The sequence below is a fragment of the Gossypium raimondii genome, chromosome 11, assembly GCF_025698545.1.
Source record: "Gossypium raimondii isolate GPD5lz chromosome 11, ASM2569854v1, whole genome shotgun sequence".
Lineage (NCBI taxonomy): Eukaryota > Viridiplantae > Streptophyta > Magnoliopsida > Malvales > Malvaceae > Gossypium > Gossypium raimondii.
The window spans coordinates 12404707-12429980 of NC_068575.1; the positions used below are offsets into that span (position 1 = coordinate 12404707).

Sequence of the window (25274 nt, forward strand, 5' to 3'; positions counted from 1 at the left end):
AAAGGGGTCAAAATATAAATTTGAACATAGTAGAGGGATAAAAATAAGAATTTGACCTCTTTTATGAACTTAAGAAACAAAACTGATAATTATGAACCCGGTTCAATCCAAATCAAACAATGTTAAAAAACCACATCGGTTTATGATATCTCTCCCACTTCTAAAGTCTAATCCCTACATAAACCTCTCCGTCTCTGAAACCTTTCTTCTTCTCCTCCATTGTTGCAGTCTTCCAACTTTTCTATTTCCGAAACTAACCTCAAACGTTTTCCTGCATTCCAAAATGATCACCAAATTTCTACCATCTTATCAATTAATTCACTCTCCTTAGCTTCGCCAATATTCATCTCTTTCAATGGACTCCATCTTCACTTCACCATGCCTCTCTCAACTCTCCCCTCCCAATTTCAGAACAAGGCATCTTATCAGAACCCATAGGTATATCAAGAAACCCACCAGAACCCTCTCCATTAAGCTCAACTTCAAAGCTTTTGCATTCCTAGGAAATCCCAAAGGCTCCAAACCTGTGAAACATCAAAATTTGGTGCTACCCAGAAAGGAAAATTGTGAAAAGGAAGTCAAAGTCTCGTCTGGGTATTCTTCATTTCAATGTTTGGTTAAGAGTTTTGCTTTTACTTTGCTTTGTTTTGCAATTGGGTTATCGAATTTCAGTCCAAATGGGGAGTTTAAATGTGTGGCAATGGCTGCAGTAGTGGAAAAACTGAGTGTGAGGGGAAAAGAAGAAGAAGAAAAGGAAGGGGCTTTGAGGAAAAATGAGCACGAGTTTTCGGATTATACAAGGAGGTTGTTAGAGGTGGTTTCGGAGTTGTTGAGCAGGGTAGAGGAGGTTAGGACTGGAAATGGTGATGTTAAGGAAGTTGGGCAAGTGTTAAAAGCTGTGAAAGTGAAGAAAGAGGAGTTGCAACGGGAGATAATGAAAGGGTTGTATAGGGAATTTAGGGAGTTGAAGAGAGAGAAAGAGGAGTTAGAGAAAAAAGCTGAGGAGATTGTGGATAAGGCAGTGAAAGTGGGGAGTGAGAAGGAGAAGGTGATGAGTGGGAGAGGGGGGAAGGGGAAGGGGAAGGGGAAAGGACAAGGACAAGGACGGAATACAGTGGAGAAGTTGGAAGAGGGAATAGAGAGAATGGAGGAGGAGTATAGTAGGATATGGGAGAGAATTGGGGAGATTGAGGATGAGATACTGAGGAGAGAGACCACAGCACTGAGTATTGGTGTGAGGGAGCTTTGTTTTATTGAGAGGGAGTGTGAGGAGTTGGTGCAAAGGTTTAATAACCAAATGAGGAGGAAGGAGCTTTTCCAGAGGTAAACCTTTTCTACCGATTATTATATATTTGTATATGTTGTTTCTCATCTATAGGATTTCAATCTGAATTAGTTTGCTCGAGTAAAATTATAAAATATTTGGTGTATCCTATAATCCATATTTATCTGCTCAGATGGTTTATCACTTTATCTTGTTTCTCTTATTCTGCCCTTCTTCATTCTTTATTTTGTGGTATAGACTTCGCAGTCTTAAAGTTATCTCATTACCTAATCTAAATGCAATTATTTGGTTATCTAAATGTTTATTTTCTACCTCTTACAAAGAGTAAATAGCGTTGCAGTTGTTATTTTATTTTACTTTTAGTTTGCAGTGCTTGTTAAAGGAGTTTCTTTGCGCCTAGCTTTCATGTGTTAAAGGAGTTTCTTTGCAACCACTCTTAACATTTTTAACTTTGATGATGCGGATGATTTGTAAGTTTAGCTTCCAACAGTTTTGGCATACTTTGTCCTGATGCTGATTTTGATATATTGACTGTAATCGTCTTTCTAAATTGTTGTATAATTTACATGAGTACTTGAGTATCTCCCTTTGGAAATTTAATTTCACTTTGAAAATGTTTTTGTTAGATAACTCTTCATCTCCTTATCTAAAGTATTGGGGTTTGTGCTTGCAGTCCGCCTAAAAGCTCTATTACCAATCTTTCGAGGTCTGAAATTCGAGATGAACTTAAAATGGCACAAAGAAAGCTCTTTGAACAGATGATTTTGCCTAGTGTTGTGGAGGTTGAAGATCTTGGGCCATTCTTTAATCAAGATTCTATGGATTTTGCTTTACGCATAAAACAATGTCTTAAAGATTCTAGGCAGATGCAAAGGAATCTGGAATCTCGCATAAGAAGAAAGATGAAAAAATTTGGCAGTGAAAAGCGTTTTGTTGTAAAAACACCTGAGGATGAAATTGTGAAAGGATTTCCAGAAGTTGAACTGAAGTGGATGTTTGGAGATAAGGAAGTTGTTGTTCCTAAAGCTATTGGTCTACATTTGCACCATGGTTGGAAGAAGTGGCGTGAAGAAGCTAAAGCTGACCTGAAAAGACACTTGTTGGAAGATGTTGATTTTGGCAAACATTATGTAGCTCAAAGACAGGTAGCATTTCCCTTAACAGAAGCTCGTTTTGTGGAGATATATATATTTTAAATTTACACTCATTTTAGAAAGTTAAATGGGGAGGATGCATATGTTACCGTTACAAATGTTCTGTTATTTCATCCTTCCTTCATATCATGAAGCTCAATGATGTGGAAGGTGTATATTTGATCTTCAGATATCATAAGCCTTATTTTCCACATATTGAAGAAAAGACCTATTATGAGACTATTTTCAGTGTGTGGTTCATGTTGTATAAAATGTTTATCGCAGGAACGGATTCTCTTGGATCGAGATAGAGTGGTTGCAAAGACTTGGTACAATGAAGAGAGAAGCAGGTGGGAAATGGATCCAATGGCTGTTCCTTATGCAGTGTCTAAGAAGTTAGTAGAGCATGCTCGAATCAGGCATGACTGGGCTGTGATGTATATTGCACTGAAAGGGGATGATAAGGAATATTTTGTCGACATCAAGGTTACATGAGTGTAGAAACCTTTCTAGTGACTCCATGAGCGATATTGGCATTCTTCTTACTTAATGTTTTCCTTTTCCCTTTCCTTTTGATTCCAGGAATTTGACATGCTATATGAGAATTTTGGAGGATTTGATGGGTTATACATGAAAATGCTTGCTTGCGGCATCCCAACCGCTGTTCAATTGATGTATATCCCCTTCTCAGAGTTGGATTTTCGTCAACAGTTTCTCTTGACAATAAGGCTGGCTCATCGATGCTTAACTGGGTTATGGAAGACAAAATTTGTATCATATGGAAAAGATTGGGTTTATCAGAAAATTAGAAATATAAACGATGATATAATGATGGTTATTGTATTTCCACTCATTGAATATATCATTCCTTACCCGGTATGGATTCTGTTAGTGCATTCAGAAAATAGTTCCCAATTTCTTTCATTGCTTATGTTTTTCAAAAAGTTCTGCTTTGCCCTGGTTACAGGTTAGGATGCAGTTGGGGATGGCATGGCCAGAGGAAATAGGTCAAACTGTGGCCTCCACTTGGTATTTGAAATGGCAGTCTGAAGCAGAAATGAATTTCAAGTCCAGAAAGACAGATGACTTTAAATGGTTTGTTTGGTTTCTCATTCGAAGTGCTATCTATGGATATATTTTGTATCATGCATTCCGCTTCCTTAGAAGAAAAGTTCCAGGAGTTCTTGGTTATGGACCTATACGTAAAGATCCAAACATGAGAAAACTGCGGAGAGTGGTATTATTTCCTTCCCTTTTTAATATTGCCTTTTTACTTTATTCCATTTTTTTTTGTTATAACTACAGCGTTTTTATGAGTGCAAATTCTTATGATGCTGTTTTGGTAGAGGGTTTCTTGTGGCTTTGTTAGGCATTTGTTTTCTCTACACTGGGCTTTTGTGGTCTGGTATTAAGATTGGTCTGGTATTAAGATTGTTTTTATCTTACTTTGCAGAAAGGCTATTTTAATTATAGGTTGAGGAGGATCAAACGCAAGAAAAAGGCTGGCATTGATCCCATAAGAACTGCTTTTGATGGAATGAAGGTTCAATTCTGACACACAATTTAAGTATTCAATAACTGGAGTTTTCTATGAGATTATTTTTAAGTTTGTTTTGGCATGCAGAGAGTGAAAAATCCTCCAATCCCCTTGAAGAATTTTGCTAGCATTGAGTCTATGAGAGAGGAAATCAATGAAGTAGTTGCATTTCTACAGAACCCTGGTGCATTCCAAGAAATGGGTGCCCGTGCACCTAGGGTATGTTATTCTAACAATGACCCATATCCTGCCATAATATTATTTCCCTCTTCCTTTTTATGCATCATTTTGGAGTTGGAATGCCTTTTAACTGTTCTTTTTTCCTTTCTAAACTCTTGTGTTGATGCTTAAAATGAAATTATGGTTTGATCTCAAAAATAAAAATATAAAAAAGAAATAATGGTCTTGAATTCCTCTGGGCTAGTACAGCATGACATGCTGCCATCTCCTCTCACTGAGAAGGGGAGAAGGATGATTTTGTAGGTTGTCCTGCTTTTCAGGTTCTTTTCTTTGGCAGATTTTTACAACCAATAAACTGGATAATATTCCTTTTTGGTTCTCATGTTCTAAATTTGTTATGGGGAGCTTTCCACTGCAGTGGTAATCTCAGTCATTAACAGAGCTGTTTATACTTGGATAGTTTTAGCAATCTCTCCCATTTTATGGAAGACCAGCAATCAGCTGGAAAAAAAATTATGCAATCAATGTTATGAACATAATATCTGTCCTCTATTATATATTTTCTGAGGTTAATGTGATTTGAAACTGTTTTAAACTATTCAACCATAAAAATGTTGCATTTTAACTTGTTAGCATGAGCATGTAAATTAATCTGTGCATTGTAAAGATCCTTCACTTGAGAAAATAGATATCCATGTTGAATTTGGTGTGGACAAGGTCAGGTAATCTGTTATTATATTTCAGGGAGTTCTTATTGTTGGAGAGAGAGGAACAGGAAAAACATCTCTTGCACTAGCCATAGCTGCTGAGGCAAGGGTGCCAGTTGTCAATGTTGAAGCACAACAATTGGAAGCTGGACTGTGGGTTGGCCAAAGTGCATCAAATGTTAGGGAGCTTTTTCAGACAGCCAGGGATTTGGTAATCCTCTATGAGCCTTATTGTTGATTTTCAGATTTTGCTTACTAGAAATTAAATAATTTATTGGCAAGTATAACATGGTTCAGATTCGAGGTCTAACTGCCCTGATTAAAATGTTGGTGAAAGATACAAAAGTATACAATAATGTCATTCTACATTCTTCTATACCTTTTCTCTCTCTAGAATAGACTTGTAAGTTATAGATGTGGAATGATGGTGATGATTTGGTTCTTCATTAGTTTCCAATCTCCCTTGTACATTTGTTTCTCCTCCAAAATTGGTCTGTCTTACTAATGGCAATGTTTCACCATGTTCAACTTACATTTCGAAATCATGCTTTTTTTCCATTCTAATTTTTTTCTTAGTACTTCAGTCATGCAATTTTTTATCTATTTGCTCCTTGTTTATCCTTGGGCTTTGTTTGACTTGACCAAACCATTTAGCTATATTTCCAACATGATATGATTTTGTTTTTAGAATTTGCCTGGTTAAAATATGCTCCAAATCCCTACACTCTTCGTACATTTAAAATTTAGTCCCTCTATTTTTCAGATTTGAAAATGCAAGCTTAATTGTTAACATTCTTCTGTTAAATAAAAGTAGAGGGACTAAATTCCTGAAAATAAAAGTAGAGGGACTAAATTTCAAATGTACAAAGAGTATAGGGACTTGGAGCGTATTGTGACCAATTTGTTTTCCACTTTCTGTTACTGTACCATTTCTGTTTATATCTTATAGATGTAAGCCAACATTCTTTTGCATAAAACAATTGTAACTGTTGTAGTTTTAATAACTAAATATATTTGGTTCTTGAAAAAATATTTTTCAGTTTTTAGAAAACTAACCTTTTAGTTGTGGTGTCTGTATGGTTTCTTAAATTTGCTAGCCTTGGGAGGACTATATACACTTTATAACCATATTTTATTCAATCTTTGCTGACTTGTCTAATCCCCTTTTCTAGGCACCTGTAATTATATTTGTGGAGGATTTTGACCTCTTTGCTGGTGTTCGTGGAAAATTTATTCACACAAAAAAGCAGGACCATGAGGCCTTCATCAATCAACTTCTTGTGGAACTTGATGGGTAATATACTGTGTTTCCCTTTTGTTCATATGGTTCACCGGCACTAAACTTTCTCTACATGCATTAATTAAGATGCTCATGAGATATATGGCTTGCTCATGATAACTGACTGGGGATTCTAGTAGGCAGACAGTGCTTTAATAATTTGATAATTTATGCTTTAAGTTATTCCTGCCTGTGTATCTTCTGGAAGGAATCTATCTTTGAACGTAATTTTTGGAGCTTTTCTTTAAAAGATTGGGCAATGAGATACAACTTTCTCTTATGGAAGGTCTGGTTGCTAAGTTCTGTTGGAAGCTTTCAAATAGTTTGCCAAGCTGCCTGTTTTTCTATCATGTATCCTCGCCTTTTGGAGCTGATATTTTCTTTTTTGTCCTTACAGTTTGTTGTGTTCATGTAATTTCAATACCGTGTGAAGTCATTGACCTTTATTAACAAAAGAGGAAAGGTTGGCATCTTTTTATTTTCCTAATGCACTGTGGACCTTTTGCAGGTTTGAGAAACAAGATGGGGTTGTTTTGATGGCTACTACTAGAAATATCAAGCAAATTGATGAGGCCTTACAACGGCCTGGTCGTATGGACAGAGTATTTCATCTTCAAAGGCCAACTCAAGCGGAAAGGGAGAGGATACTACAGATTGCTGCAAAAGAAACCATGGATGAGGAGCTTATAGATATGGTAGACTGGAAAAAGGTAGTTTCTGAACTTCTTTCTCTTGAAGTTCCATTTGCAAGTTCATCCATGTGTTTAAGCTGTCATATCATAGTCATGCTTCTTTTCAACTTTTGCCACCCAAATCGCCAATTGCTATTCTTATTTATGAATCAATTTTGTTAAATGAATCTTTAAACCTTCATTGCTTACTGGTCTCTCACTCTCTCTCTATTTTGCCTGTCTGCATGTATTTGTTTGCGGAATTTATGTTGTTGTTAATGGTTTTTATTTTAAATTTAAGTTGTGTCTGCCAATATACTCTTAAATCATGATCCTTCTATATCTTTAGGTTGCTGAGAAGACTGCTCTTCTGCGGCCTATAGAACTTAAACTTGTTCCTGTGGCCCTGGAAGGCAGTGCATTTAGAAGCAAGTTTCTTGATACGGATGAACTTATGAGCTACTGTAGCTGGTTTGCGGTAAGAAATGACTCCTATTGCTATTTTATGGTACCTGGAATGGTTTAATACTTCACCGTCTATAATATTTCTGTTGCCCTTTTTCATTCTTTTACAAGGATCTTATGTTGTGGGTGTTAGTACCTTACCAGGTCAATATAATCTCATTAATGTCTTGTTTTATTCTTCCTGAAATTCGAAGAATCAGTTATTTAAGTGTTTTCATTCAGTTTACATGTTTACCTCTGTTTCTCTGAGTTTCATATTTAACTAATCCATCTTAATTGTGGTAAATTCATGTTTTAGGCACTAAGCAATTTTAACCAAATTATCTAAGTGTAATTTGTTACTGCTTGCAGACATTCAGCAGCATGATCCCAAAATGGCTGCGGAAAACCAAAATTGTCAAGCAAATTAGCCAAATGCTGGTGAATCACCTTGGACTAAATTTGACCAAAGATGATCTGCAGAACGTGGTTGATTTAATGGAGCCATATGGTCAGATAAGCAATGGAATAGAATATCTAAATCCTCCCCTTGATGTCAGTAACTAACTTGCTTGTCATTTTAAATATGCAAGTCAATTGCTATTAATAATTTTCTGTTGGATTCTTTTTGGACTGAAAAATAATTTCTGGGGCTAGTCTAAGAATCTTAAATTTTATAGAAAGCCAATAAAGTGCTTGCTGGATGAAATGTGGTGATTAATTGAATTGCAAGGTCATACATGCTGTTAATTTTTTAAGAGCTGATAAATGAGTATGACATAGTGCTCATAAATGTTCTATGGATGTCTTTAGATGAATGGAATTGTTTGATAGTTTGAGGTTATAAATCTTTGTATTGATTTTTGTACTCGGATACTCACAATGATAGAAACTTTTGGCCTTCTTCTATCATGAAAGTTTTATTAATGTCGGTGTGATTATTTGTAGTGGACAAGGGAGACTAAGTTCCCACATTCTGTTTGGGCTGCTGGTCGTGGTCTCATTGCACTACTTCTACCAAATTTTGATGTTGTGGATAATCTATGGCTTGAACCTTGTTCATGGGAGGTTAGCAATTCTAATATCTTCAGATTACATTTCTGAAGTATGTTTTATAAGTGCTATTTATCTTTAAGGAGTCTATGACTATGGTGCCACTATTATGCTTTCATGCTTAATTCAAAACTGCAAGTGGGCTCTTAATGCTTTCTTTAGGTATGAGTAGTAAACTGATGATGCTGGTACTTCAATTATGTTAGTTTTTGCTTGTTTTCTGTCTGTTCAATGTTAATTCTTTGTTATCTATTTGTTGAAACTTTTTATAGCCGAAGATTAAAAGAATGTTCTTACCTGCCATTTTTGTGATACCAGTAGCAGCATCATATTCTCCCTCCCCATTTTATTGCAGTCTTGTATCTGCTGTAGGGGGCATCCTTTGCTTAGGTAGATTACAAAAAATAGTATAGGGAGAATCTAAATATATAGTATGCTTGTAAGCTTTATGAGACATCTGCCAATTCAAATTACCCATGAGAAACAAAACATGGTTCTTCTCAGAAAATAAGAGGGTGATGCACATCAAATGATTATGATGCTACACTTTAGGCCAAAAATAGTGGTTCTTTATTCTGCCTGCATGAAGATGGATCAGGAACTGGTGAACCGCAGGAAAGCTCTATGGGAGCATGGCTAGTTTATATTGTTTTTCAGCTCATCTTTTTATTTAAACTCTTTTGTCTACATCACAGTTGCTGTGTTTTTTGTATTCTAAATATGTGAATCTATAATTCTTGCATATTTTACTGGCAACAGACACCAGTAATCAGCCTGTGTTTAGGGCAGGATGAATATAGTACTAATTAACTGTTTCTGTCTTTCAGGGAATTGGATGTACAAAGATTACCAAGGCAAGAAATGAAGGGTCTATGTATGGAAATGCAGAATCAAGGTCTTACCTTGAAAAGAAGCTTGTATTCTGCTTTGGATCACATATTGCAGCCCAACTGCTGCTACCTTTTGGAGAAGAAAATTTTCTTTCTGCGTCAGAATTAAAGCAGGCTCAGGAGGTTGATATAATCCTATTCTTACTGATTCATGTGCCTGAGCATATTAACTTTGTTACTTGAAATAATTTTCATTTTAACTATTATGTCTGGGTTACTTTTGTGAAAATTGCAATAGATAGCTACAAGGATGGTGATTCAGTATGGATGGGGTCCTGATGATAGTCCTGCAGTTTACTATAGTACTAATGCGGTACTCTCTTTTCTTTATAGATCCAAATACTGAAACAATTGCATATGATTCTTATTTAAGTTCTGGAATAATATGCTTTGTTGATATCTGCTGCAACTGCTCAATAGATTGTTTATGTTGGACTTTTCTTCATTGATATTAGGTTACAGCTTTGAGCATGGGAAACAATCACGAGTTTGAGATGGCAGCTAAAGTTGAAAAGGTATATGCCAAGTTTGATACACAGATTCATTTAACTGTGTGATTCTTGATAAAACCATTGAGGTTGATTTACTATTGTAACTCTATAACGATGCTTGTTATATATGCAGATTTACGATTTAGCATATGAAAAGGCAAGGGAAATGCTTAAGAAAAATCGTCAAGTTCTTGAAAAGATTGTGGAAGAGTTGCTTGAGTTTGAAATCTTGACTGGAAAGGTAAAATGGTTGGTTTAAATTGTTTAAATTAAAATATCATACAGCTTTTCTGAACTTGGTTTTTCTCTTATATGGTCTCTGCTTGCAGTTACGCATTTATAAACTTATATAGGGAACTTTGAAATGTAAGGGAATGTTGAGGTGATTGAATTAAGGCTCTGTTGAAGCTGTTGTCCAGTTATGTTGCAATATTATAGTTGGAAAATTTAGACTAGCCAATTAGTTGATAATGAAACTTGTGGGGGTAATCGGTCTGCGATCCCCATCTTCTATGTTGGCTTGCAAAGGTGGTGCACAAAATACTTTGTATCTGCATTGTGAAACATGTTCTAATATTTTATGCTTGGTGCTTTTATTCACCTCTTTAGTTAAAGCGTAGAACATCTTAAAGAGTTGGATTGACTCATATTGTGTCCATACATTTTTCAGGAATTACAAGTAATGTAAGTCTCATAGTTGGCTCATTCTTTTTGCAGGATTTGGACAGAATATTAAATGAAAATGGAGGTCTCAGAGAGAAGGAGCCTTTTTCTTTATTGCACGTTGATTATAAGGAGGTATACTCTAGACATTTATTCTTTTGGTATTATTTTTGGTTTAATAAAGTTTTAAAAATTTGTGATGGAAACATTTTGCTACTTTCTCATTAGAATCCATATTGATGCCAAATATGACTATTTACTTTTTAAAGTTATCTAACTTGATTTAAGCACTGAGTCTCTTTATCTGTTATTATTTTCCAGCCATTGTCTAGAAGCTTTCTTGATGAAGGGAGTGCATCAGGAACCACCTTTCTAGATGTTGCGGCATAGGACCAAAATAACATCCAGCTCTTACATTCATACCTCAAAGGCAAATTGTGCAAAAGGTTTTCAATCTTTTGAGCTTAGGATATGAAAGCAGTTGTACAGAGGGGTAACCTTTCTTTGGATTGAGAAGAGGTGTCATATTTTTCCTTCTCAACCTTATCTTTATGTTACTGGATTTAAAGGTCAGTAATGATTCAGGTAATTGTTTCCTTGATGTTCTTATCAAAATGAAACATGTTTTAAGGAATATTTTGTGCTCAGCATGTATAATTATATTTGTATCCACATCAAGTGTCCAGTTTTCACTGCTCGGGGATCATCTTCTGGATATGGTAGCAAAAAAAAATAAAATCCTCAATCCGTTGTTTGCAAGGAAATTCATGGAGGAACTTCAAATCTGCTAAAGATAACATTTTCCAGTGTTCATGGCCAAGGTGATGACTGTATATGTAATTGTTTGTGGCTTGGAAAAATATTGAAATTCCGGTTATACTCCTGTTCCTTGTTCTTTCCTTTATTTCTCCATTCTTTTCTGTAGTATCTTTTGATTTGTTAACTTATTGCGGGACAAAACATAATAGAGGATAAGTATCAAATGTTCTGACTGTAGATTTTAGTTATGCTTGTCTTGCAATCATCAATACAAAGGCTTATTGCAAGATCTATTTGACTTCACATTTATAAACAAGTACTACTTGTACATGCAATCTCTTTCCTGTCATAGAGGCAGAGGGATCGAAGTATTATCGAGTATTAAGTTTATTATGTATTCTGCAAAAGATTAAAGATACTTTTGTATATGAACATTTATCCCTTTGCCTGCATGGTTGCAACTGAGCCTACAATAGAGCCGGCTTTTCAATAAAATTTACATAAACAAGAAAGTAATGAAAAACATTAGCCTGAAAAAGAAATTTTAATGGAACTGTTACATAAGCCCGGTTACAGGTGAGGTGCTAAAAATAGGAGCCTCTTTGCTAGAATTGTGACCTCCATTTTGACACACACTTTTCCTTCTGGGCTTTGCCTCAGCAAGCATTGTAATGATGTCTCTCATGGATGGTCTGTCCTTTGGGAGCTTTGCAGTACAAAGAAGTGCAATCCTTAGGACAAGTTGCATCTCTTCTTGGACATGTTTGCATTGACCGGCTATGGCTGGATCCAGTACTTCGAACCCTCTGTTTTTCTTGATTTTCATTCGAGTCCACTCGACTATATCGACTGATTCTCCGAAGGAAGGATCTAATGGCATTTTCCCAGATAGAAGCTCTAACAGAACTACGCCAAAGCTATAGATGTCGATCTTTTCGTCAACCTTCAGAGTGTACCCAAATTCTGTCATAAGAAAGGTTTCAATAATAACATTAGTAAAGGGTTCTTGTCGAAGAAAACAAGCTTTGATATATAAAATCATAGATTTGAAACGTACCAGGAGCAATATATCCATAAGATCCAGCAACCATTGAAACGGTTTCGTTCTTATGAATCATCATCCTTGCTAGTCCGAAATCCGCGATTCTTGCCTCTAGATTTGCATTGAGAAGAATGTTGTTTGACTTGATATCCCGGTGAATGACTGGGGGATGGCAGTCATGGTGGAGATAATTCAGCCCTTGTGCAATACCAACTGCTATGTTGTACCTTGAAACCCAGTCTACCAACACCTTCCCTGCTTGTTTACCGTGCAAAGCTGTCCCAAGATTTCCATTCGGCATGTACTCATATACTATCAATAGATTAGTCTCATTGTGAACATACCCCAACAATCTTACAATGTTACGGTGCCGAAGTCTTCCGAGGAGACTCACTTCTCCGAATAGATCGTCACTGCTTTCAATATCGGTCTGTGATCTCCACAGCTTCTTAACTGCAACCACTGCTCGTGGACGATGGACTTCAGCCTTATAAACTACACCGGTTCCTCCCATGCCGATGATGTTTGATTCTTTTATACAGGCTAGGATATCACTACTTGTAAAACTTAGCCTTTGAAATGCAACCAATCTCCAAGGCCATTGATTGTTACTTTTTTCGAACAAGTCACTGAGGAAACTGTTATATAAGTACCATCTTTGATATGCCCATCTTCCTGCAAAAAATGTTATGCCAACAGATAATATTACCAATGCTCCGATGATAAACCCGGCCGCAACATGTTTAATGTGCATTTTCCTTGGTTGCTCTGGTGCTTTTATCGGACTTGAAGAGCACGGTGGGAGTATGCCACCACAAAGACCAGCATTGCCTGCAAGGTCCTCAGGATTTATTGTTATCAACAAACCATTAGCAGGGACCGGACCTTCAAGCTTGTTGTATGACAGGTTCAGCATTTCCAAGGCTGGTGGGGTGCCGAGATTTAACGGTATTGAGCCAACTAGAGAATTATTCGACAAGTCAAGCATGGCTAGCGTGGGCATTGTTGCAAGTGCTTTTGGGATTTCTCCACTGAACTGATTGTTTCTAAGGTTTAGAGTTACCAGCTTTTCACAAGAAGCTATACTTTCTGGAATTTCTCCAGAGAAATGGTTGCTCGAAAGATCAAGCACAGATAACAATGGGCAATCTTGAAACTGATCAGGAATTTTGCCTGCCAAGTAATTGTGGGAGACAATGATTGTTTGGAGATTAGGGAGGGAAATGATGCTGGAAGGAAGGGTTGATTCAAGGTGGTTCCAAGATACATCAATGAAAGAAAGAGATGTTGACAAAGCTATATCGTCTGGAATTTGGCCTGTAAGATTGTTTTTTGCCAATTCCAGACGTTGAAGTAGAGGGAGGTTTCCAAAGCCGATAGGAATAGTCCCGGAAATCAGATTGTTTTGTACTCGAACACGAACCAGTGACTTACATGTTGATAAACCTACTGGGATTGGACCAGAAAAGGAGTTGTTGAAGAGGATAAGTTTAGTCAGATTTCCTGAATCACATAAACCTGGTGGAATCTCACCTGACAATGAATTTGATGACACATCTAACCACTGTAAAGGCGAGTTTCGTCCTAGATTCATCGGCAAAGAACCTGTGAATGAATTTTTCCATAGCTCAAGTACCTCTAGTTTGGTCAATTCTCCAAGTTTAACAGGAACTGAACCATTCAACTGATTTGTCATCAAATTCAATAGCTGCAAATCCTTCAACTCTGCTAACTCTACTGGTATCTCTCCTGATATCTGATTATCGGAAAGATCCAAGAAAACCAACGAAGTAGCATTGCCAAGCTCTGGTGGGATCCTTCCTGTGAAATTATTTTTATACAAATAAACTGTAGTTAGCTGTTTAAGCCTACCCAATGATGATGGGATTTGACCACTGAGAGTTCCAACAGCCAAATCAAGGTACTGCAGATTGGTGAGATTGCCAAATTCTTCTGGTATTTCGCCTACGAACTCGTTGTAACCGAGAATGATAGTTTCCAATGCTGAAAGTTGTCCGAGCTCTCTCGGAAGCTTTCCAGTCAGATTATTGCCTGAAAGCCCAAGAAACTTCAGTTTCTGCAAATTCTTGAAAGATGTAGGAATCGTGCCCTCCAAGAAACTGCCTCTGAAATCTAAAGTTTCAAGTGAAGTTGCATTACCAAGATCCTCAGGGAGAAACCCTGAGAAATTGTTGCTTGATGCATTCACATAAGTCAATCCTGAAGCCATCCCAAGACCTGTTGGAAAGCTGCCAATGAAGTTGTTTTGACTCACATCAATGCTCTGCAGTGAAGTGAGATTCGCAAATGACTTTGGCAAAGACGTATCGAAACTGTTGTTGTAAAGGTTGAGAATCAAGAGACTGCGCAGACCTTGAATACGATCCGATACAATGCCACTGAGATTCATATTAGAAAGATCAAGTTTCTCAACAAAGCCTCTGGAGTTACACCAAACACCAGTCCAGTTACAATGAGCCAATCTGGTTTCCGCCGCATTACTCACCGCTTTCCAATCTTCGAGCTTCTTCAACGGATCGATCAAACTTCTTTTCATCAAAAGTAAGGTTGATTCTTCATCATTTGGCACTGGAATGCTATTAGCACCCTCTGCAATAACCAGAAAGAGACCAATGCAACAGTAGAAGAACAGCAAGCAAGATTTGGGTTCCATTTAAAAAAAGAAAAAAGAAAAATATTGTGTTCTAAGTTTGTTCCTACTAAAAGTTTTGCATTTTTGGGTATGGTGGAACAAAGGAGTTAGAGGAAGACCACGAAAGTTAATATATAGGACATATGAGAATAATTAAGCTTATAATTAGCTTAGTAATAGTTAATAAAACTCAGTGACCAGGGTAGATTGATTAATTTAATATCAGTTCGTGGGTTCTTGGGATTGACACCAGATAATTATCTACCATTAATGACTGTAAAGCTTTGGACTTATTACAAATCTCCAAGACACTAAAACATGGATGGAATGTGTTCCCAGAGATTGTTCTTTATATTTTTCTTCTTCAATCATTTATCATAGTATAAGTCAACCCAATGTGGGAGATTAACTAGTTAAAAATATTTTCCCAAGTTATTTTCCTGTTTCATGGTGGAAATTAAAGCTATCATTAAGTCCCACTTTTATTTTTCATTAAATATTCGTTTTGACAGTATCAAAGCAATTATATATATATATGTATTTTACCTGGTTGAATTTATCTCTTTTATTTGCATTTTTCTATAAATATGTAGTTTTGGCTTCTAAACAAAGCAACATTTCTCACAATCATTCTCTATCATTATACCATAATTATAACAGTTTAATAATAAAGCCAAAGGACATACCAATTATTTATTCTTACACAGTACAGAGAATATTTTAAACTGAGTTGTCCATTTCCCAATCCATTCCCCAATCAAAATTTTAATTTGAGATAATTAATTTTAATGGATTCAATAAACATAAAAATATATTTAAAATTTCGATACATGTAATTTTTTTATTGTATTTATATTTACATAAATGATACGAATTATACATAAAAATTCATTCGTAAACTATTACTAAATTTATAATTATGATATACAAGTATTGTTCGAACTATAATGATAAATTACTATTGTGCATGAACAAACATAAGTATAAATATATATATATATATATATATTTTTTGCAGAAAAGAAAAGCATCTCTTCATGTTCATGTTATAGAGTTTACCAATTTTTTTTTTTTAAAAAGGGGAACAAATAGACAACTTGGAACTTTCTAAGAGAGAAAGCTTGATGGATCATAATAATGAAATATTGAACTCCATTTTCTTGCTCACCAAACACTATTCCTTCTTTAAAAAACTTTATAGCCCATTTCTTGATATATATTCACATGTACCTATCTGGCCTCTAGCAATTATTATATAGTAAGAATCCAATATGAGAGAAATATATATATATATGTGTGTGTGTGAATAATTAGAGATAATAGATGAAAGGGTAATAATGCAAAGCATAAGTGAAGGTGGAGAAGGCTGGAAACCATGTGCAAAGGGGCAGTTTCCTTATATAAAATAATATGCACTCAAATTATGCCATTATTTTGTAGGGACATTCCTTATGTTGTCATACATGGATTTATGCCAAACCCACCACTTTCATCAATCATTTCATCATCAAGGGAGATACATATCAAATTTTATTTTATAGTCCTTTTATTTCCTTCTGGGATTTAAAATCAAATTTATCATTATATTACGATCCAAAATTAATTTTTTCATAATTTTATTGATAAAATTATTTTTCAGGTCAATTTTATAAATTAATTTTTTTATAAGGAGAAGAGATTGCTTAGAATTGAATTTGAATGTTAATGCAAATCTTATATATATATATATATATTACATGTTTATTTTGTTGTTTATATTTGGAATTCTTCGTAAAGTAATTTTTTTAATAAAATAAAATAATAAAATTTAATATTAAATATAAAATAGAAAGATCACGTTGTTTAGATCAACAAGTATTGAGTGTAATGGTAAAACATATTGTATTCTCAATGGGAGACATAGGTTCAAACCTTGGAGGCGATATTGTTGAGAGAAGCAACCACAAATCCCGAACATTAACTGTAAAACGGACATGAAGAATATTAAAAAACCGACTTTGTTGTAGGCCTGTATAACAATGAGAGGGCGTTTGGTTCAGTGTATTACCTAATACAATACAGGCCGAATACGCGCGTATTACATGACGCCTCTAATTCGGCGTTTGGTTCGCTGTAATAGGCATTACGGGCGTAAACCAATCCCGACCTAATTCCTTTTTCATTGCTTTTGTAATCCCTTCCCAAATCCTCAGAATACCTATTACGTCCGCCTTCCGTCCCCGCTCTCTGCTTTTACCCTCCCTCCCTACCCGACCCTCTCCTATTCATCCTCAAAATTTCTCCTTCCATCTCCCACCGTTTTTGTTTATTATTCGTCCTCATCGTTTCTTGATCTCTGTCTCCTCCCATTTCCTCCCAACCCTATCTCAACTCTCTCTGTTCTTCAATATTTTCACAAAATTGGAAATACGATAGTGAATCCATTGAAAAAGAGTGAAGCGTTTTTGGGTCATCACCTCTAATCCAAGATCGGGTGAGTTTTAATTACGACCCAAATTAATCGCCAATTCTTTTGTTCGACAATCTTTTATCAAATATTTTGCATGGTTATGAATCTTTAGTCTTGATGAGTTTCATTGAAATTGCTATTTTATTTTATGAAATTGTTGCTTGATTTCATTGGAATTATTGTATAATTGCACTTGTGGCTTTTTATTCTTCAAGAGTTTAATGCTTGATTTCATGGTTATGAATCTTTTACTCTTCTGCAGCTTTTAGTTAACGAAAGTTTTTCGGGTTTAATATCCCTTGCTTTCGATGGTGATTTCATATAAATTATATGTGTGTAATTTATAAATCTGATTTATTCAAAGAGCAACATCAAAAGTTTAAAGCATATACTTCTTTCAAGAAATCATATTTCCATTTTCGTATGACAAATTTTGCATTCATGAGTTGAGTTTCTATTTTCCTCATTGCGACCAAAGATGGCACATTATTCCGTGCAATATTTTTATGTTTTGTTAAAGTTCCATGAATTCAAGAATATGATTTAGAGAGTAGATATCTTGTTTATATTTGTCAAATTCACAAACACTCGCAAGCGATATGTGAAAACCGGTGAAGTCCATGAAAATCAAAGAGAAGCTTTTGTTGTATTAGTGAAAATTCGTGTGGTTTTCTTTGTTGTTTAATTGTTTATGGTGCGTTGTTTTTTTTTAATTTCTTGTATATCAGTTTAATATTATGGTTAATAGTTTCTAGTTGTGGTAAGGTTGTAAAACGTTATTAATTTACTCGTAAGTGATTATACATTTTAGTGTCGACCTTTGTCATTTACTTGGTTTTGAACCGCTCTTTTGATTTTGTTCTTAAATTTTTGGAAGCTTACTTTGTTCGATGCTAAGCTTTGTCTTAACTATGAACCTCTAGAATCTAGATAATTGCATGCTATTGCTCATGCTATGAACTAGAAATTTTTGGTCATGTTTGATGATTGCATATCTAAAGCAAATGATGTTTCTCCTACATTCTTCACCAAATCATTGGCTAAAGTAGCTTATCAATTGTTGTTGTCTCCTTTTGAAATTAGGTTTGATGGATAAATTATGAGCATCAAATCACTTTTGAAGTTAGTTTGAATCTTTTTGCTCGGTTGATGATACATATGCTGCATTGTGTTGTTTGCTAATGGGGATGAATGTGGGGAATTAGAGGCCGGTGGTTTGTTATGTATTAACTAAGTGCAACTTACTACATGTAGGATGTTAGGCACTGAATTTACTTAATATGGTTGGTTTTATGGTTGTGCCATGACTGCTTCCAACATTCTTGAAAAACAAAAGAAAAATTATTATCTAGTCTTCTCATATTGTAATGAAAAGAGGACACTTGTTGGTTCGGCCTTTTATTAGGAAGAAAAGGGAGGTGAGAACTAATTACAAATAATGAGGGAAATGAGGAGGCGATTCAGTGTAGGTTATTGAACTTGGAATTGGGTTTAATGGTTTGTCGCTTTGGTATCATACGAACAAAGAAAATCCAATGAATCCTTTGAAAGCTATGCAATTGGATTTAATAGTTTCATAGTTCCTCTTTTGTGTTCCCGCTTATCAAGATTCTGCTATAAGCCTATAACCATGGCTAAATGTTTTATTTTTCTTATGTTTTTACAAGAAGAGAGAGGTTAATAAGAAAGTTCTCAAAGTTCTGGAATAGAGCGTAAGGTAAGACTACTCTAGAAAGTTAACGGTCCATTTAAGTACTTAAAAGGTGATTGTTGCATAATTGTAAGTATTGATGATTGGTAGGCAAGGGATTTAATAAACTATCTAGATCTGTTTTGATCGATATCATATTTAAAATATGGATCATGGATGATGATTGGTGTATGGTTGTTCGTGCTTTGATATACTATATTTAGCTATAGCATAAATATTTTCCCCAAAAAAAGGTTGATCCGAGCACTTTTCTCATTACAGTAACATTTTCCAACACTTCCACATCGCAATCGTCCCATTTGAGCATTACAGTTAGTATTGATGTAGCAGTTTCATTGTTTCCCAAATGAATATGGTTTTGTTTGTATGTTTGTAATGCTCATTAAAGCTTTTGTTTGTATGGTTATGGTTATTGTTGCATGACCATTGTTCTTTTTAATTTATCACCAAGTTATATGTTTTTACTATTAGGTAACATTTTTTTAAAGAGCATTATGCCTACAAATAATGGGCTTCAAATCACAATTATTTGTACATGTAAATACAATACATTAATAATAAATTTGTACATGTAAATGAGATAAAAGTTATATATTTTTATGAAATTATATTACCATTTAAAATGTTATTATCTAGTTTTAAAACTTCAATTTCATTATTAAACTAAATCTTCATTCTTCATTTTATTTAATTTGAAATTAGAAAACCTTAACTAAACTAATCATCAATAAAAAATTTTCAATGATCAAACTTTGAACATGCTTTAAGTAACTAATCAATATATTTATACGATATCATTTTAGGTCAATTAATTTGGGTGATTTTAATTAACTAATCAATATATTTAAATGTCCAAATTATAATGAGTTTAGTTATAATCTAACAAATACCAACCTTCAAATTTTACCTCAATTAATTTTACCTCAATTATACATAATATATTAAAATTTAATATAAGTTTTGAAGAAATTAAATGCTCATGGATTATAATTAACCTTTTATGCACGCAATACATGTTATTTAAAACAAATGTTAATTGATTCAAACATTATTTTTCCCTATAATGGAAATAATGTTATCTTAATTATAAAAATGGATAAATGGACTGAAATTTATTATTGTCTAATTCTATCTTAGATTTTAAGTCAATTACATTATACATAAAATATTCCTCATTCATAATATGATTTCCTATAATACATAAATTATAATTGTGAAAGTGTAAGGAAGTTTTTAAAATTAACGATATATAATATGATAAATAAAATTATACAAATTTTACTTAAAAAGTCAAATTTGGTCATTAAATTAATAAATTCTATAGAATTCGAAATTTTAATAATAATAATTTTTGATGAAAAATGCTAAACATGTATTTTAAACTTGATACTAGAAAGATAAGTAACAATTCTTGTAAAAATAAGTCCTCTTCAAAGTTATATATATTTTTACAAAATGAAATTACCATTTAAAATGTTATAAAAGTTATAAAACTTCAATTTCATTATTAAACCAAATCCTCATTCTTCATTTTACTTATTTTGAAATAAGAAAACCTTAATTAAACTAATCATCGATAATTAAATATACTCTTTCATTATTATTTGGGTGATTGATAAAGAAATGAAATTAAAGTTGCAACGATATCATTTAGTAGATAATTTTTGCTTCGTGTGTTCTAAATTTGTGCTGTTTATTTTATTTGATAATGTGTAATTGCAACTTCAATTCTTTGATAGTGTGTTCTAATTTTAAAATGTTGCGATAATGGCTCAATGCCTTTAATTGCACAAAGTGTGAGGCGAAAAGAATTAGTATTCTTTGTGACAATATGGTTGGAAATCAGAGAATCGCGATTTGGTTCTTATTTAGAATGGGTGCCACCTTAGCCTACATAGACCAAGGATTAGGTCCTATACCGTAGATTTTATGCAAAACGGGATTATGTGAATAGGCTTGTATATGCTAGTGACGAGACTTGTATTGAACAAGTTAGGATGAATAGAGTGCCTTTTTAAATTATGTGAGATGTTAGAATCGATAGGGGATTGAAGTCGACAAGGTTCATGCTTGTTGACGAGCAAGTAGCAATGTTTTTACATATCATCTCCCATCACCGAAAAATCGAGTTATCAAGCATCACTTTAGAAGGTCCGGAAGCTGTTAGCGAGCATTTCATAGTGTTTTAAATCTTGTCATACGCTTGCAAGATGTGTTATTTAAAACCCGGAGCCAATTACGTAGATTCTTCCGACACAAGGTGGAAATGGTTTAAGGTATAGGACTAAGTTTTATATATAGCTTCAACAACATTTACTTGATTTAGATTTAAATTAGTATTCTAACTCAAGGTTTTATATCATGTGATATAGAATTGCTTAGGTGCTCTTGATGGAACCCACATCAAGATTAGGGTTCCAACAGTTGATAAACCTAGATATTGGACGAAAAGGTGACATAGCAACAAATATGCTAGGTGTTTGTACACCGAGATGCAATTTGTTTATGTTCTTCCGGTTGGGAAGGTTCGATTCTTGATGGACGGGTTCTTGAGATGCCATTAGTAGAAGACATGGATTAAAAGTTCCTCATGGTAAAGTGTATAGTTAGAGGACTTTGATTTATTCATTAAGATCACACTTTGTGTGCTGAATTAATCATTTTTTAATATGAAACTTATTTTATAGGTTGTTATTATCTAGTTGATGCTGGATACACAAATTGTGAGGGATTTCTTGCACCATTTAGAGGACAACGATATCATTTGAACGAGTGGCGTCAGGGTTATCAGCCAAGTTCTCCGCAAGAGTTTTTTAATATGAAACATGCCTCAGCACGTAATGTCATTGAAAGATGCTTTGGCTTATTAAAACTTAGATGGGGAATACTTAGAGTCCATCGTTCTATCCTGTAAGGGTGCACAATAGAATTATTATTGCATGTTGTTTGCTCCATAATTTTATTCGAACCCATATGAGTAGTGATCCCATTGAAGCGGAGGTGGGAGAAGGATTACCTACAATTAATGTGGTGGATGACGATGAACCGAATATCACAAATATTCATCCATCGGATGCTTGGGCTACTTGGAGGATGGAACTAGCCAACCAAATGTTCGATGAATGGCAAGCATCTAGAAATTAGTTTGTGAAACTTTTGTGAAACTTTTGTATTGATTTTTGTATTGTACTAAACTACGAAATTATAATATAATTTCTTCTAATTCACATGTGTTATAATTTTAAATTTTTGTGCTATGGAACTTTTGATTCATGATATTCAACTTAATTACTTAGATTTTATAAAGTGTTGACCTTTTGAATCATGATATTAAAATAGTAATTAATATAATTTGTTTTTTTTGTTCTTAAGATCATTATGTCGGTGTTCCGAATCAAATGCTCAAGCTTCTCGAGGAAGCAAAAGAAAATGGGTTCAGAGAAGATGCGAGATTAGTTTCAAAGATGGTGGACTGCACAATGTTGGAACATTTAATGTCGATAGGGTTCAAAGCCGATTATTTGAACGAGTTGGAAAGAATGCTACAAACGGTTTTACCAAATGCAATGTTGAAGGCGAAACCTAATATTGAATCAAGGATTAGGTTACTTAAAAGGAGTGGTCAATCGTCTCGACATGCTTAATGGCCAAAACAATAGCGGTTTTGGTTGGGACGAGCATAAATGACTCGTTGTTCTTTGAAGATGCGGTTTGGGAGTCCTATTTAAAGGTAAGATTATTTCAAGTCTTTATTATATTATTTTTACCAAACTTATGACTAATATGATTTCCTCATTTTTAGAGTCACAAAGAAGCCGCCAATTCAGATTTCGTACTTTCCTTACTATGACCAAATTACTACCATATATGCAAGAGATCGAGCAACGGGAGAGATGCTCAAACAAATTCTTGATGTTTTTGAAGAAATACATGCTTGATGATGAACGTACTACAGATATGAATGAAGAGAGAAACACATTCTATGACTGCGAAGCTGACGTCTCTTTAGATGACATGGATGTTTCTGGTACGGATCCGCGAGGAGATCGAGACCAAGGGGTTCCTCATCTTCAAACAAGAGAAAGAAGAAATCGATGCTCGTGATAATGTGTTTTCTTCATTTAATGAGGTCATCACTTTGTTCGGGAGAAAATCCAGGCCGTTGGCGATCAAATCAGTAGGAGTTTTGCCTCCGAGGTGGTAGTTCAGCAGAAGTCAGAACAACATATGGAAGAGAGAGCTTCAAATTTATATTCAGCCTTATGGTCAATTGAAGGTTTAACCGACGATCGATCGGTATGATGCATTGAGTAAAATTCCGACCATCCAACTCAAATGATCGTTTTCTTTAGTTTACCTTCAGCTGTTGGATTGGAATGGGTTAGAGATTTCTTTCTTACCATTAAATATCAATGTTCAAACTTTTGATGTTGTAAAACTATATAACATATGGATTTTAATGTACAATTTCATTTTCATCTAACCTTTTCTTAATATAAGTTAATTATGTTTATGCATAATATAATTCTCAAGTTATATATTGATTTTAGTAAATTCATATAAGAACATTTTATTATTAAGAATTTTATGAAATTATATATCACTATATAATTATATTTAATATTAATTATTTTAAATTGTATAAATTCATATAAGAAAATTTTTATTATCAAGAATTTTATGAAATTATATATTATTATTAAATTATATGTAATAATTATTATTTTAAATTATACAAATTCATAAACTATAATCATATTAGTTATAATAATTTTAAATTTTATTAAATCATATATTTAATTAAATCATATTTAATATTAATTATTTGAAATTTTCTTTTATAGTATCATATATTATGATTTGAGTAAATTCATAGAAGAATTTTATTTATTAAGAATTTTATTAAATTATATATTTTAATTATAATATATTTAATAATAATTATGTTAATTTATATTTTACAGTATCATATATTATGATTTGAGTAAATTCATATTAAATTATATATTTTAATTATAATATATTTAATAATAATTATGTTTAAATATGATTAAATTATTTATTATTGATATTAATCTTATTAAAATTTAAATAACAATAACAATAATAATTTACCAAAACAAATTTATGCTAATTATTAAGAATTTTATTAAATTATATATTTTAATTAAAATATATTTAATAATAATTATGTTTAAATATGATTAAATTATTTATTATTGATAATAATAATCTTATTAAAATTTAAATAACAATAACAATAATCATTTACCAAAACAAATTTCGCTAAGGGTATTCTAGTCATTTTAGTTTTTCATTATGCTATTACACCTCTATTACACTCAACCAAACATGTGATTACTATTACGCTCTATTCCATTACATTCAACCAAACAGTTGATTTGCTATTACACAGCTTTTCCATTACACCTCTATTCCATTACACCTCTAATCCAATACACCTCTAATCCAATACAGCGAACCAAACGTGCTGGACTTAAAACATTTTTACTTTTAATTATTGCATTCATTCATTTATTTGTTTATTTCATTCATAATTATTTATTTTTATATTTTGATTTTATTCATAATTATATCTTTTTATTCAACTATTTATTTATTTTTATTAAAGATAAATAAGGGAAAGAGGAGAGGTGAAAGCTCACACGGTAAAGGACGTACAAAGAGTCGTAAGTAAAGACAATATGTTATGCAATGCAGAAACATGAATCCTATTTAGGGATAATGATAAGTATTTATAAGTGAGGATGATCCTCTTTTTAGCATTGGGTCTTGAAATGTGTACGGCGCAAGTTCTATCTCAGTCAGTCACTTGGGGAGCACTATAGTCCTGCAAATAAACAACGATGGGATGGAGATAACTAAGTAAGGTCCACGTGTGAGTTATATAAGGACACAACACTTATCTTTGACGAGGTAGATTGTAGGAGTTTTACATGTCATGTGTATGTATGTTCACAAAGTTCAGTCTCGACAACGTGTTGCTCTTTGTAAGGTGTTGATTGGCAAAGTTGTGGCCCAAGGAATGACAAAATCTGTATGACATAACAATTGCCTCCCAAACAAGGGGAGATTATAAAGTGGCATTCAACACAATTTACGTTCTTGATTTGTTCACGTGTAATACACGTTTTCAACTTTTAATCCTTATTTTTTACTCTTAAATTTTATATCTATATTAAATTACACCTCCATTGTAATGTAAATGATTCAATGTTGAGTTGCACAAGATTTTTTTTTTAATTTCATTATTATTACCATCCAAACTTTAATTATAGTTTGAAGTTTGTTTATTGTTGTAATATT

General features: G+C 33.7%; 2 protein-coding genes across 6 annotated transcripts; one reads left to right on the forward strand and one right to left on the reverse strand.

Moving 5' to 3' along the window:
* Nucleotides 1-133: 133 nt before the first annotated feature.
* LOC105804596 (probable inactive ATP-dependent zinc metalloprotease FTSHI 5, chloroplastic) lies at nucleotides 134-11395 on the forward strand. Of its 5 annotated transcripts, none has more exons than XR_001137041.2 (20): nucleotides 134-1323; nucleotides 1959-2430; nucleotides 2704-2904; nucleotides 3001-3294; nucleotides 3386-3655; nucleotides 3872-3961; nucleotides 4043-4174; nucleotides 4880-5053; nucleotides 6015-6136; nucleotides 6630-6831; nucleotides 7142-7270; nucleotides 7609-7791; nucleotides 8185-8304; nucleotides 9117-9302; nucleotides 9418-9492; nucleotides 9635-9694; nucleotides 9804-9911; nucleotides 10388-10468; nucleotides 10655-10918; nucleotides 11013-11395. XR_001137041.2 is itself a non-coding variant. In XM_012637268.2 (19 exons), the coding sequence occupies exons 1-19, from the start codon at nucleotides 356-358 to the stop codon at nucleotides 10721-10723; spliced, it is 3936 nt and encodes a 1311-aa protein (XP_012492722.1). In that variant the 5' UTR covers nucleotides 134-355; the 3' UTR covers nucleotides 10724-11395. The 5 variants fall into 5 exon arrangements, 1 of the variants encoding a protein (XP_012492722.1); XR_001137042.2 differs by having other exon boundaries at nucleotides 11020-11395; XR_001137043.2 differs by having other exon boundaries at nucleotides 10655-10902.
* Nucleotides 11396-11463: 68 nt separating this feature from the next.
* Nucleotides 11464-15106, reverse strand: LOC105804598 (leucine-rich repeat receptor-like protein kinase PXL1). Its single transcript, XM_012637269.2, has 2 exons — nucleotides 12150-15106; nucleotides 11464-12055 (listed from the first exon to the last, which is right to left on the reverse strand). Exons 1-2 carry the CDS (start codon nucleotides 14806-14808, stop codon nucleotides 11649-11651), a joined length of 3066 nt encoding a protein of 1021 aa, XP_012492723.2. The 5' UTR covers nucleotides 14809-15106; the 3' UTR covers nucleotides 11464-11648.
* Nucleotides 15107-25274: the final 10168 nt, after the last annotated feature.